The 13,796-nt window shown below is 47.0% G+C and overlaps 1 protein-coding gene across 1 annotated transcript in view; it reads left to right on the top strand.

Moving 5' to 3' along the window:
• Nucleotides 1-13,796, top strand: part of Obscn (obscurin, cytoskeletal calmodulin and titin-interacting RhoGEF) — a 150,599-nt gene that overhangs the window by 20,686 nt on the left and 116,117 nt on the right. The window contains 5 exon segments of the mRNA XM_045151723.1: nucleotides 1,639-1,914; nucleotides 3,522-3,797; nucleotides 6,470-6,745; nucleotides 10,910-11,185; nucleotides 12,710-12,985. Of these exon segments, the coding sequence (XP_045007658.1) occupies nucleotides 1,639-1,914; nucleotides 3,522-3,797; nucleotides 6,470-6,745; nucleotides 10,910-11,185; nucleotides 12,710-12,985 (1,380 nt within the window).

Genomic DNA, 13,796 nt, shown 5'->3' with positions numbered 1-13,796 from the left:
GACAGGGTCTTTCACTAGCTTGGAGCTCATTAATTAGGCTAAACTGTCTGGCAAGTGAGCTCCAAGGGTCCTTCTGTCTCTACCTCCTTCATAATAGGATTACAGGCCTGTGTAATCAACACACAGCATTTTACATGGGTTCTGGGGATTGAACTCAGGTCCTCATGCTTGTGAAGCAAGCTCTTTACTAACTGAGCTGTCCTTAGTCTTAAGTATTTATTTTTTGATGCTACTGTAATGGAATTGTTTTCATAATTCCATTTTTGAATATTAATTGCTGATGTACAGAAGTAGAACTGAATTTTTTGTTGTTGTTGTTGTTTTGAGGTAGGCTCGTGCTCTAGGCCAGGCTGACCTGGAATTCACTATGTAGTCTTAAGAATGGCCTCACACACATGTAGTCTTAAGAATGGCCTCACACTCATGGTGATCCATCTAACTCTGCCTCCCAAGAGCTGGGATTAAAGGTGTGCACCACCATGCCTGGCTAGAACTGAGTTTTGTATGCTGGCCTGATCTGCAGCCTTGCTCAGTTCTTTAGTTGATTCCTTAGGGTATCTTAGGCACAAGGTCATATTACCTGCACATAGTAATAGTTTTATGGGGCTGGAGATATGGCAAAGCCTAAGGACTCAAATTTGACTCTCCAGGTCCCATGTAAGCCAGATGCACAAAGTGATGCAAGTGCAAGTTTTTCATTTTTATATTAATTTTTATTTTATATTAATTATAGCAGGTTATTCTCTTTGATCCCCTCGCCCAGCTCCCATTACCCTGGAGACCCTCCTTAGTGGGGCTTTGGTATTCACTGTAGGGTCATGAAGTCCTCAGTCAGTCCCTGTGGAGTAGTGCCTCAGGATATTCCTACCCAGCCTGTGGCTCTTACAATCTTTCTGTCCCCAATTCCACAATGTTCCCTGAGCCATAAAGGGCCTGTTGGCAGTCTAACTCAGTGTTGAGCTCTGTATTGTTTCTGTACATTTTGTTTTCTTTGAACCCTTTTCTAGTCTATATTATACTTTTCTAACTTTGGGTTTACTTTGCTTGTCTTTTTCTAACTCCTTGAGGTGTAAGTTCAGGTTGAGCACTGGGATGGTTCTTTCTTTCTTTCTTTCTTTCTTTCTTTCTTTCTTTCTTTCTTTCTTTCTATTTCCTCCTTTCTTTCTTCTCCTTCTCCTTCTTCTCCTTCTTTTTTTTTTTCTCAAACTGAACTTATACCTCAGGTAACTTATTAGAAAAGGATAAACATGATAATCCCAAAGTTAGAAAAAGAGGCTAGCAGGAGAGTCCTGCCACTTGTGTAGATTCATCAACAGCAACAAGGAATAGAGAAAATGGTGGCATAGTGTGCAAAGTACTGAGGGAAAGCAGCTGTCAACTTCTAATTTCATACCCAGCTAAACTGTTACTCCGAAGTAAAGTCATTTTCAGGAAGTGTCTTTGAGAGTTTACCTTTAGTAACACTTGCTGAAAACTCTGTCAGTACTTCACCAATGGATATTCTACTTTAGGATAAAAGTTTAATCTAGAGTAACGGAATGGAGTCTTGGAGACACAAGAATTTTGAGGTCAAGGTGGGCCCTCGTTTAGTTTTAGTAACTGGTCTACTTCTGATCCTGTGTCCCTGATTGCCCACAGAGCCCAAGGTGGTGTTTGCCAAGGAGCAGCCAGCATGCAGCGAGGTGAAGGCAGAGGCTGGGGCCAGCGCCACGCTGAGCTGCGAGGTGGCCCAGGCCCAGACGGAGGTGACGTGGTTCAAGGACGGGAAGAAGCTGAGCTCGAGCTCGAAGGTGCGCGTGGAGGCCTCGGGGTGCACGCGGCGGCTGGTGGTGCAGCAGGCGGGCAAGGAGGACGCCGGGGAGTACAGCTGCGAGGCCGCGGGCCAGAAGGTCTCCTTCCGCCTGGATGTTACAGGTGGGTATGTTTGTGTGAAGATGCGCATACCATGTGGTTTGTGTGTGTGTGTGTGTGTGTGTGTGCGCCAGAGGAGAACATTTGTGCTTTTCTCTCTCTCATGCAATCACACACTTTCTTGAGAACAGGTCGTCTCTCAGCCTGGACCTGTCATTTTTGGTCAGCAAACCCCAGGGATTCTTCCCTCCCTCCTCACACCCGTAGATCAGAGTCATAGAAGTGTGTGACCATGACCATGTCCAGCTTTCTACACAAGTCCTAGGGGAATGGAGCCTGAGCAGTCTCCAGTCCTCATGCTTAAGTGGGAAACACTGTTAACCACGGAGTGATCTCTCCATCCCTTTCAAAAGTCCTCTGTTAATACGTACACTTGGTTTTGGTTATCCCTCTCCTTCCCTCTGTCCCATCTACCTGATCCTCTACAGATGAGATATGAGCAGAGACATGGAAGTTGGGCTTGTGTTAGTTGTTCTTAGAGGTGAATGGGGCACACACATCAGTCAGCAGCACTGGGAACGGGGAAGGATGTGAAGAACTGTGATCCTCACACACTGCCTGGGAGAGTGAATCTTGGCATGATAGTTTTAGAAAACTTCAGAAATGTCCTGTAAAGCCCGTTGGGCCATAGTTCTCGTAACAAAGCCATAACACAAGTGTGTGGCCATACCACACTGAGTACACCGGATCGCATCTGATCTCAGAAGCTAAGCAGGGTCAGGACAGGTTAGTACGTGGATGGGAGACAAAACAAGAATGTTCATTTCAGCTTCACTGATTGTATTCCCTTGTAAACAACCTTAATGAACTACAAGAGGAAAAGGCAGTCACAGTGTTTGTACAGCAACAAACTTGTGCTGCATGTTACACAGATGGTGGCTCTTACAGACATGTGTGTGAGAGAAAAAAAATGGACCAGAATGCATTGAATGTGCTGAGAAGTATGTTGTGGGATGAAAACACCATTGTGTGAACTCACACAGTACTACTGTGCAGAAAGACAGCTGTGATGTTTTTGGGTGACACAGATTACACAGTCTAATCTTGGGCTGCACCCTTGACTGGGACATCAGAATGCATTGTATGACTTGTGTGATATCAAAGACTAGGCAAGAATAACTGATGAGGACAGAAGTCAAAGTAGAGGTACTTTTGAGTGTGGGTCCATGTGGATGGGAGCTGGAAATGTTGTGTTTGTCGATAAGTATGGGCTATATGGGAAGTGGTAGGTGCAGTCTAAAGGTCATTGAACTGTATACATACATGTGCACACTTTAAGTGTAGGTTACAATCCAGGTAGAATGTGGGCTACAGTGTAGAGCACCATGGTCACCAGCCCTGGGGATGTTGCATTCGGCAAGGAGGACCTGCTGTGCAGAGCTGGCCTTCTTGTAAGCCTGTAAGTGTAAGTGTTGGAATACCCCAGCTTTCTCATTGTAGCCTTGAAATGTTCCCCAAGTATACTTGAGCTTCTGAGACAGGAGACAGTCATATATTATTCCTCTGGACACATCATATTTACGACCTTAAGAATATAGTTTACGGGACCTTAAAGATCCAGTTTCTGTGAAATAGGTTGGTGGTAGCATTGTTTCCCTTCCTGTCCGCAGAGCCCAAGATGGTGTTTGCCAAGGAGCAGCCAGCATGCAGCGAGGTGAAGGCAGAGGCTGGGGCCAGCGCCACGCTGAGCTGTGAGGTGGCCCAGGCCCAGACGGAGGTGACGTGGTTCAAGGACGGGAAGAAGCTGAGCTCGAGCTCGAAGGTGCGCGTGGAGGCCTCGGGGTGCACGCGGCGGCTGGTGGTGCAGCAGGCGGGCAAGGCGGACGCCGGGGAGTACAACTGCGAGGCCGTGGGCCAGAAGGTTGCCTTCCGCCTGGATGTCACAGGTCAGTTTCTCATGGTTCTCTTTGGAGGTGATGATGAGAGTGGCTAACATCCTGATAGATCTGGCGGTCTCTCTGTTAGACTCATCTCTAGCCTCCCAGGTCCTTCTCTCACTTGCATAACTGACTGGTTAGGGTGTATGCACAAGACAATGGCTCTTTGTATAAACCTCACAAGGCATGTTCACACAGTTGTGTACACTCAAATGTTGCCTACACCCACCTTGAAACTGCCAGATGATCCTTGGTGTCTGAAGTAGTCCAGATGTGTCTCACCTGAGATTTGTGAATTTATTTCTTTTGGATCTTCTGGTAGGTTCTACGTTCCGTCACACAGCCCCACATATCTCACGAACAGGAGGTGTTCACGTTTCACTTGACTGGGCCAAGCAAACATTCCAGCATCCATGGAATTATCCCAGGACTCATTTGTGAACTGTTAGAGTTTTGGGAGTTATGAGACACCCTTCTCCGTTCTGGCATGAATGTAGACATTTTCTGTGCACCCAGATCTGGGAAGGTCTTCTGCACTCATGTACCCAGTAAACTAACAGCAAATCTGGGTAGATACACACTTATGAGATTTGGATGTGTTGTTTTAAGTAAACCTTAGAAATCAGAAGCGTAGGCTGCCTCGTCATGCTTTGACGAACCTGACCTACCATGGAGTTCAGAAGTGTCTACCCCAGTGTATCTCTGCAAACATTTGTGCCCTTGGCTGCCTGGCTTTTAGAGAAGCCCAACACTTAGTGAAGTTTCTTCTAATTAGAGAGTTGTATTCTTTAGCTGTTCATTTCTACAACAAAACACTGGGGGTTGAGTACTTTCTAAAGAAAGAGGATTATTTACCACATTAATTTTAGAGGTTAGAAGTCCAAACAACATGATCCTAGTTCTTGCAGAACACCCTTGACTGTCACACTGTGGAGGATGGACTCTTGGTGGTAGTGTGTCTAAGAGAGGGAGCGATCACACGGTGAACACAGGAAGCCAGAGAGCAGGGAAGGACTAGGAGAGAACCTTAATGCCTAGTAAGGGCAGCACCTTTCATGACATGACTGTCTTCCGACAGGGTGTACCTTCTTTGTAAATATAGACTTCTATTTTTAATTTTTCTAAATTTGTTGTGTGTGTGTGTGTGTGTGAGAGAGAGAGAGAGAGAGAGAGAGAGAGAGAGAGAGAAAGAAAAAGAGACAGAGACAGACAGAGAGAGAATGGGCACACACTAGTCACTGCAGATGAACTCCAGGCACATGTGCCACCTTGTGTATCTGGCTTACGTGGGTCCTGGGGAATCGAACCTGGGCCCTTAGGCTTTGCAGGCAAGCGCCTTAACTGCTAAACCATCTCTCCAGCCCCAGGTTTCTATTTTTGATTATTACACAGTAAGTGTGCCATTTTAGTGCATGTATATAATGTGTAATGAGTAGGTAGGGGTGAATAACACTTCATTCACCTCAGACGTTATCATCTCTGTGTTGGGAAGACTCAGCATCCTCTTTCAGCTATTTAGAAATATTGGTTGTCAGCCACAGCCATCTTCCTGTGTATCCCTCCCATCTAGCTTGGATCATACCTTTGTCATATTGGGACTGAATGTCCAGCATGCAAACCCTGGGGACATACCACATCCCTAGCAAGATCTTCTCCATCCCCTCTGAGATATATTCTGTTTATTTATTTTGGTTTTTCAATGTAGGGGTTCACTCTAGTTCAGGCTGACCTGGAATTCACTACATAGTCTCAGGGTGGCCTCGAACTCATAGTGATCCTTCTACCTCTGCCTCCCAAGTGCTGGGATTAAGGGTGTGTGCCACCATACCCGCTTGATATACTTTTTTAAAAAAAGTATTTATTTGCAAAGAGGGAGCGACACACACACACAATGGAAATGGGTGCTGCAAGGCCTCTAGCTGCTACAAATGAACTCCAGATGCATGTGCCACTTTGTGCATCTGGCTTTAGGTGGGTAGTGGGGATTTGAACCCAGGCCACTAGGCTTTGAAAGCAAGGGCCTGAGATACATTCTTTTAAAAAACTTTTTATTGAAAACCTCTGTGTATATATGCAATGTACCCTGATCATAATCCCTTCCACCACCCTCCTTCGTACCCTTCTTCTACCCCTCTCCATCGAACCCCTAAAAATGTGGAATGCTCCATGAATTTGCGTGTCATCTTTACCATCCATACCAATTTTTCTCAGCATTGTTCCAATTTTAGCACATGTGCCGTGGAAGCAAGCACGCACAGCAAGACCTCATGTCAGTGAGGGTCAGCGGCAGTCCATGCCAACTGCCAGGGGCCAATATGGAATCCTGCGGGTCCTATCACTGTGAGACTTGGGTTTGTAGATGCCAGAATGCCACTATGTGTGTGTGTGTGTGTGTGTGTGTGTGTGTGTGTGTGTGTATTTAATTTCATTTTTTATTTTTCAAGGTAGGGTCTTACTCTAGGTCAGGCTGACCTAGAGTGCACTCTCTAGTCTCAGGGTGGCCTTGAACTCATGGTGATCCTCCTACCTCTGCCTCCCAAGTGCTGGGATTAAAGGCGTGTGCCACCTCTTCTCCCTTTCTCTCTCTCTCTAATCCAAGCCTCCCATCGGCTTTTGTTCCTGTGTGGCATTCCTGACCTAGACGTAGGTGCCTGTGACCCTGTGTCCCTGTCTTTCCCCAGAGCCCAAGGTGGTGTTTGCCAAGGAGCAGCCAGCACGCAGCGAGGTGAAGGCAGAGGCTGGGGCCAGCGCCACGCTGAGCTGCGAGGTGGCCCAGGCCCAGACGGAGGTGACGTGGTTGAAGGACGGGAAGAAGCTGAGCTCGAGCTCGAAGGTGCGCGTGGAGGCCTCGGGGTGCACGCGGCGGCTGGTGGTGCAGCAGGCGGGCAAGGCGGACGCCGGGGAGTACAGCTGCGAGGCTGCGGGCCAGAAGGTCGCCTTCCGCCTGGATGTCGCAGGTCAGTGTTGAGACACTGAGTTAGCCTTGGGTGGAGGGCATGACTGTCTTATGCCCATGTCGGATCCCTGTGCTCTTCCTGTTGCTCTTTTGCTCTTAACATCTCTTGTCCTGCTCTTTGATGCCTGTGGCTGGACGCATACAGGGACAGGTGCTTCCTGTGCACCTTGCGCGGTGTTCCACTCAGTATTTTCCCAGCACCTGCCTGCTGGCCTTCCTTGGTTGGTTTTTGCTTCTCAGCTGACCTTGTGTCCTCTTCCTCCTATTGGAGGCACTGGAGGTCCCCCACTCCCAGAGCCTCGCGTGTTTCTCCAGAGTCTGAGTTGTTTGAATTCCATTGACCGACAGTCAGGATCAACCACAGCCCAGCTACTCAGACCTGTAGGTGTGTCAGGACAGCCTCGTGTTCGCAAAGCTCTCCGTGTCCTGTGGCCTGTTCACTCCTTTTCCAGGGAGATAGAGGTTACCTGTGCACCCACATGTAGGAACATTCTCTCTGGCCTTTGGATGGTTACACTGACTGTGCAAGGTGCGCAAAGCAGAGATTGGCCAATGTGAACTGCAACACTCACTTTTTGTGGAGGAAATATCTTTTTCTTTTTCCCTTTTTTTTTTTTTTTTGAGGTGGGGTCTCACTCTAGCCCAGGCTGACCCAGAATCCACTATGGAGTCTCAGGGTGGCCTTGAACTCACAGGGATCCTCCTACCTCTGCCTCCCGAGTGCTGGGATTAAAGGCATGCACCACCATGCCGGCAAGGAGGAAGTATCTTTTTTGTTTAAAGCACGTCACATGTTCCTGTCATCTTCTGCCAGAACATTCTCTGTGAGTGTGTTGGATAAAGCTAGTGTGGAGAAGTTCAGGAAGTATACAGCCACGTCCCTGAAGGAGCCATCTCTGGCTGGTGTGGTGTGTATGCTGCTCGGTATTTCCCTGCTGACTGGGGCCTTTGGTCCTCTTTGGGTGGCTCACAGAAGCCTAAGAGAAACACTTGTTTTCATTTTGTTAGGTTTAATGTCTTCGTGGACTGCACTTCCACTTCTCACCTGTAGATAGCAGCACCTATCGAGTTGGTACTGTGTCTGAACTATCATCCCGTGGTGGTGGTGTCAGTTGATTCCAGAACCTCAGATGGTTGCAAACTCCTCCCATGTGCCAGTCCTTTATATAAAATCAAGAGTTGCCCATTACTGTGGTGCACTCTTTTAATCCCATCACTCAGGAGGCTGAGGTAGGAGGATTGCTATAAGTGTGAGGGTAGTCTGGAGGAAGGAATTCCCAGTCCAAGTGAGCTAGAGTGAGACTCTGCCTCGAAAACAAAAGGAACAACAAAGTGGATGGGATGTTTGCGTGTATCAGTGCATATGCTGTGCCACATTTCAACTTGTCTCTAGGTTAATTATGCTAGTACAAAGCAAATGTGGAGGCAAAAGGTGCTGTTCTGTATTGCTCAGAGGGTAGTAGGAAGAAAGACTATGTTCAACATTGACACAGTTTCTTTTCAGATGTTTTCCATTTTTGGCTGTTGAACCCATGACAGTGGGCCAACTATACAGTTAATTATGAATATGCACCACTGACCAAAGCCTGCCATTTCTTTGTGAGATATTATTTGAAGAGAATGTGACAAATTATTTTGTGGCAAAAAATTAGATAAATTGTGACAGTTTGGCTAATTCCTAGAAAAACTATGTATCAAAACTGACAGAATGATCCAGAAAATGCAGCCAGATCTGTAGGCTTTAATGCATGGAGATAGTAATTAACAACTTTTCATGGGGAAAGTTGAAGCCCACATAATTCCAAAGGTTCTGGAAACAAATGGCTCTACACTTGTGAAGCTTTTTCAGGGGACAAGGAAAAGGGAGATATATTCTTCAACCCTTTTTACATAGACAGTATGATGCAGATGTCAAAATCTTACAGGGAAAATGTACACATCTTCACATAGGCTAGAATGTTGAACACAAAATTAGTAAACTGTGTTCTGCAATGCCTGAACACTGGGTGATGAAACCACAGCCCAGAAGGGGTAGATGGCTTAGTGATAAAAGCAGAAATGATTGAAGTAATGCAGGTTAATGGATCGAGGGAGAAATGCGCAGCATTTCTATAAGTTCAGGGAAATAATGCTTCATAAAATTACCATCTCCGAGCTGGGCGTGGTGGCACACACCTTTAATCCCAGCACTCAGGAGGCAGAGGTAGGAGGATCACCATGAATTCAAGGCCATCCTGAGACTACATAGTGAATTCCAGGTCAGCCTGAGCTACAGTGAGACCCTACCTTGAAAAACAAAAATAAATAAATTACCATCTCATATCCTAAAAAATAGATGACAAAATTTGGCATGAATAAGTGACATATGTAAACAACTCTCCCTTACTTTGAAAAACAGAGCTATAGAAAGCAATGAGAGGTTTATCTTTGAGGTCAGAACAAGGGAAGGAGCCTTCTGTCACTGCCTTATCTAATGCCCACTCAGTGTGGAGGACAGCAAGCCTCAGTAAGGATGGGAGAAGCAAGAGTGGGTTTTCCAGATCACATGATCACCAGCTCAGAAAACGCATAGGGTGAATTATTAGACTTAGCGAGAAAATTGGGAAAGAGTGCCAAGTACCAGTTTGTCCTACAGGAGACACTTTTCAGTGTACCATGGCAGTGAAGATGTCAGTAATGAAAACTTAAAAGATTTGCAGTAGTTCAGAAGCTTTTCTAATCTGAGGTCAAAAATATGACATCTAGAAGTCAGTGGGGGAAATTATTAAAATGTTTTGAGAGTAAAGATCTGAAGAAATCAATTGCATTTCTAGTCAGAATCCAGAAACCTTTTTAAAAACAAAAGTGTGATGAAAATTGACAAGTTGACTGCAAAGGCCATATATACTCTTGAACAAATGAAGACAATTTTCTTCACAAACTGACGACGTTTATTATAAAGCAACACTAATTGGGGCATATGGGGCCAGGTGCATTAAAGAAGCAGCTAAAAGGAGGAAAGTGGCATCAGAAACAGCTCTTGGCATGACTGGGCCACATCCCCAGTCCTCTTGCCTGTGGTGCTAGTGTGAGGTGTGAGACAGGCCTGTCTTCCCTGTGTGGTACTCAGGGCATTACTGATGTGGGAAACAAAATAGCATTGAATTTCCCAGACACCACATGCTGGAGTCAATAACACATCAGGCAGCAACCTTAGAGGAAGATAATTAGCGGGTTTTATGTAAATTTTTCACCATAGTGAATGATTTTGTCACCAAATTATGAAGGTACAGCCTACAAGGGATCACTTGTCATCTTGTCTCAGTGAAAAGTTTCATCAGAAGTCTCTGAGAGAGAGAGAGAGAGAGAGAGAGAGACAAAGGGAGAGAGACAGAGAGAGAGAGAGAGGTTGAGGCCCACAGGTGGGAAAGATATTTACAACACACCTAGCTGGCAAGACGAGCATTCAAATGAATATGGAGCTCCTGGAAGTGGATCTGAGAAGACAGTGGTACTGGTGTAAATGGGACCAACCTTGAGCAGTGAGGCACCGTAGGGGCAAATGCTGTGGCTGGAGCATCAGACCGTCTTCACCCATGCGCCTCATCAGAACAGTGCCTGTAGCGTTACCTTCTCGTCGCTGGGACAAACCATCCAACCAGAAGCAGCTTATGGAAGGAAATGGCTTATTTTGGCTTATACTTTTGAAGGGGACGTCTCATCAAGGCAGGGAAGCATGACAAGCCTGAGCAGGAAGCCTTGTCACCATCCTCACATCAGCAGACAGGAAGTAGTCTTATCTCTTGGGCTTGGAACTTAGCTATACCACCCCAGAGCCTGGCCTCCAGTGACACACTTCCTGCACAAGACTCCAGCTCCCAAAGGCCACAGCTTTCCCAAATTGCCATTAGCTGGGACCATGTACTCAAAACACATAAGCCAGTTTCCTTGGAACCACCACAGTGTCAAAGAACCACACAGGAACCGACTGTACGCAGACACAGTGTCCACTCAGAATAGCCCTGCTGCACTGCACAATTATGAATGGACTGATTTGTGCTAAGAGACTCTGAGACTACTCCTGGGCCACCTTCTGCCCTCCAGTCACCCCATCCAGATCTTTCCCCATGTGACCTTCCTTTCCTCTACAGTGTATCTGACTCTATGCATCCCTGTCTGTCCCCAGAGCCCAAGGTGGTGTTTGCCAAGGAGCAGCCAGCATGCAGCGAGGTGAAGGCAGAGGCTGGGGCCAGCGCCACACTGAGCTGCGAGGTGGCCCAGGCCCAGACGGAGGTGACGTGGTTCAAGGACGGGAAGAAGCTGAGCTCGAGCTCGAAGGTGCGCGTGGAGGCCTCGGGGTGCACGCGGCGGCTGGTGGTGCAGCAGGCGGGCAAGGCGGACGCCGGGGAGTACAGCTGCGAGGCCGCAGGCCAGAAGGTCGCCTTCCGCCTGGATGTGCCAGGTACCAGCTTGGCCTGTGTGAACTTGGTAATGGGTCATGCCTATCATTTTGACACATCTTTGGCCCTTTTGCTTTCGCCTTCGTCCTTCATGCTTCCCATCTTTCTCTCTCCTCTGTGGCTGGGCTGGGCTAGCCTGATGGGATGAAGACATAGGAGGAAGAGAGGTCAATCTTTCGGCTTTGAGGAGTGTTTCCATGGGGTATTCTTACACCATAGGCCCCTAGCATCTGCCCAGAACTATTATGGTGTTGCTTGGTGTCTTGACCTCTGGCTGTACCTGGTGCATGGGCTTCAGGTTATCAGGTGTCTGTCCCTTCAGTATCGGGGGATATCTTTCCATTGTCTCTATGACAACGCCATGTGCCCATCACTGCACAATACGTGCTGGCTCTGGTCAGCAAGAGGTAGTTCAAGGTCTTTGAATCTGACTTAGGAGAATTGGGGTTGTGTAATCATACCTGAAAGTATATCAAAAGTGAATGCTACATGATCAAAATTCAGGATTCTGGGTACACCTTTTTCTTTCATTTCCATAAAACAGAAGCCCTCCCTGTGATGTATATGCTACGCAGTCATAAGGATCTGTTTTCTAGACAGCCATAAGGATCTGTTTTGTTGTGATGTCTGTGCTAAGAGGATGAGAACTGGAGTGTAGGTAGACATCTACCAGTGATATTTAGGAGTATAGCTTTAATGAAAATATCATTCAGTCTTTGTCTTGGGTTTGGGCAGCTGTGTCATAGTATCCCCCCCCCCCAAGTCATGGCTATGAACACGCTTCTGCAGTGTTAACTTGCTTTGTTGGTGAGCTGAAGCACTGGCTACTGAAGCCATGTTTGTTTCAGAACAGCCGCCTGATGGTCAGTGCAGGGCTCTGCCTCACAAAAGAGGTGGCTTTATGATGAGAGGGTCTGGCGGCCAAATAGGAGTAGGCTGTAATACCACACTGGCCTCTAGGGGCCGCCACGTAACATGTTACTTTATTGGTTATTTGTGGATGTTATCTTGAGAATATAACCAAGCCTGGTATAGTGGTAAGTTTGAAAAGTGGTGACAATTTTTTTGATTTCTAGTGAAGTGTATGAAAACTGAAATAAAAATGCAAATAATCCCATAAATGTTAAATAAGCAAGTTAGTGATTAAATCTTATAATAATTCTATGGAAAAATGCATCAACTATTAGTGAAAAACTGACCATGTTAATGGAGGTGGTTGTGGAGGACAGAGAAAGGAAATAAATCCTCAAGTCATTTTGTGCACGTAGCATAACACGGAAGCCAAGATCTAATAGGGAATATAGGAAGAATAAAAAAATGAATAGACCAATCTGCTGTGAGTGTCGAGGATAAAATCTCAAACACATTGCTGTCAAAGTGAATAGAGCAGAGGATGGACGCTGTAGTCCTGCATCAAGGCTAAGAAAGGTCTGTCTGCCCTGCACTGGTTCATCTAAACCTTTCTCTGTGTGATCTTCCTGATCTAAATGGTGTCTCTGACCCTGAGTGTCCCCATCTGTCCCCAGAGCCCAAGGTGGTGTTTGCCAAGGAGCAGCCAGCACGCAGTGAGGTGAAGGCAGAGGCTGGGGCCAGTGCCACACTGAGCTGCGAGGTGGCCCAGGCCCAGACGGAGGTGACGTGGTTCAAGGACGGGAAGAAGCTGAGCTCGAGCTCGAAGGTGCGCGTGGAGGCCTCGGGGTGCATGCGGCGGCTGGTGGTGCAGCAGGCGGGCAAGGCGGACGCCGGGGAGTACAGCTGCGAGGCCGCTGGCCAGAAGGTCTCCTTCCGCCTGGATGTTACAGGTGGGTATGTTTGTGTGAAGATGCGCATACCATGTGGTTTGTGTGTGTGTGTGTGTGTGCGCGCCAGAGGAGAACATTTGTGCTTTTCTCTCTCTCATGCAATCACACACTTTCTTGAGAACAGGTCATCCCTCAGCCTGGACCTGTCATTTTTGGTCAGCAAACCCCAGGGATTCTTCCCTCCCTCCTCACACCCGCAGATCAGAGTCATAGAAGTGTGTGACCATGACCATGTCCAGCTTTCTACACAAGTCCTAGGGGAATGGAGCCTGAGCAGTCTCCAGTCCTCATGCTTAAGTGGGAAACACTGTTAACCACGGAGTGATCTCTCCATCCCTTTCAAAAGTCCTCTGTTAATACGTACACTTGGTTTTGGTTATCCCTCTCCTTCCCTCTGTCCCATCTACCTGATCCTCTACAGATGAGATATGAGCAGAGACATGGAAGTTGGGCTTGTGTTAGTTGTTCTTAGAGGTGAATGGGGCACACACATCAGTCAGCAGCACTGGGAACGGGGAAGGATGTGAAGAACTGTGATCCTCACACACTGCCTGGGAGAGTGAATCTTGGCATGATAGTTTTAGAAAACTTCAGAAATGTCCTGTAAAGCCCGTTGGGCCAATAGTTCTCGTAACAAAGCCATAACACAAGTGTGTGGCCATACCACACTGAGTACACCGGATCGCATCTGATCTCAGAAGCTAAGCAGGGTCAGGACAGGTTAGTACGTGGATGGGAGACAAAACAAGAATGTTCATTTCAGCTTCACTGATTGTATTCCCGTGTAAACAACCTTAATGAACTACAAGAG

Source organism: Jaculus jaculus, chromosome 6, assembly GCF_020740685.1.
Source record: "Jaculus jaculus isolate mJacJac1 chromosome 6, mJacJac1.mat.Y.cur, whole genome shotgun sequence".
In the NCBI taxonomy this organism is placed as follows: domain Eukaryota; kingdom Metazoa; phylum Chordata; class Mammalia; order Rodentia; family Dipodidae; genus Jaculus; species Jaculus jaculus.
Note: the sequence above shows the minus strand (reverse complement) of the source record. Positions and strands in the feature narration are given on the sequence as shown.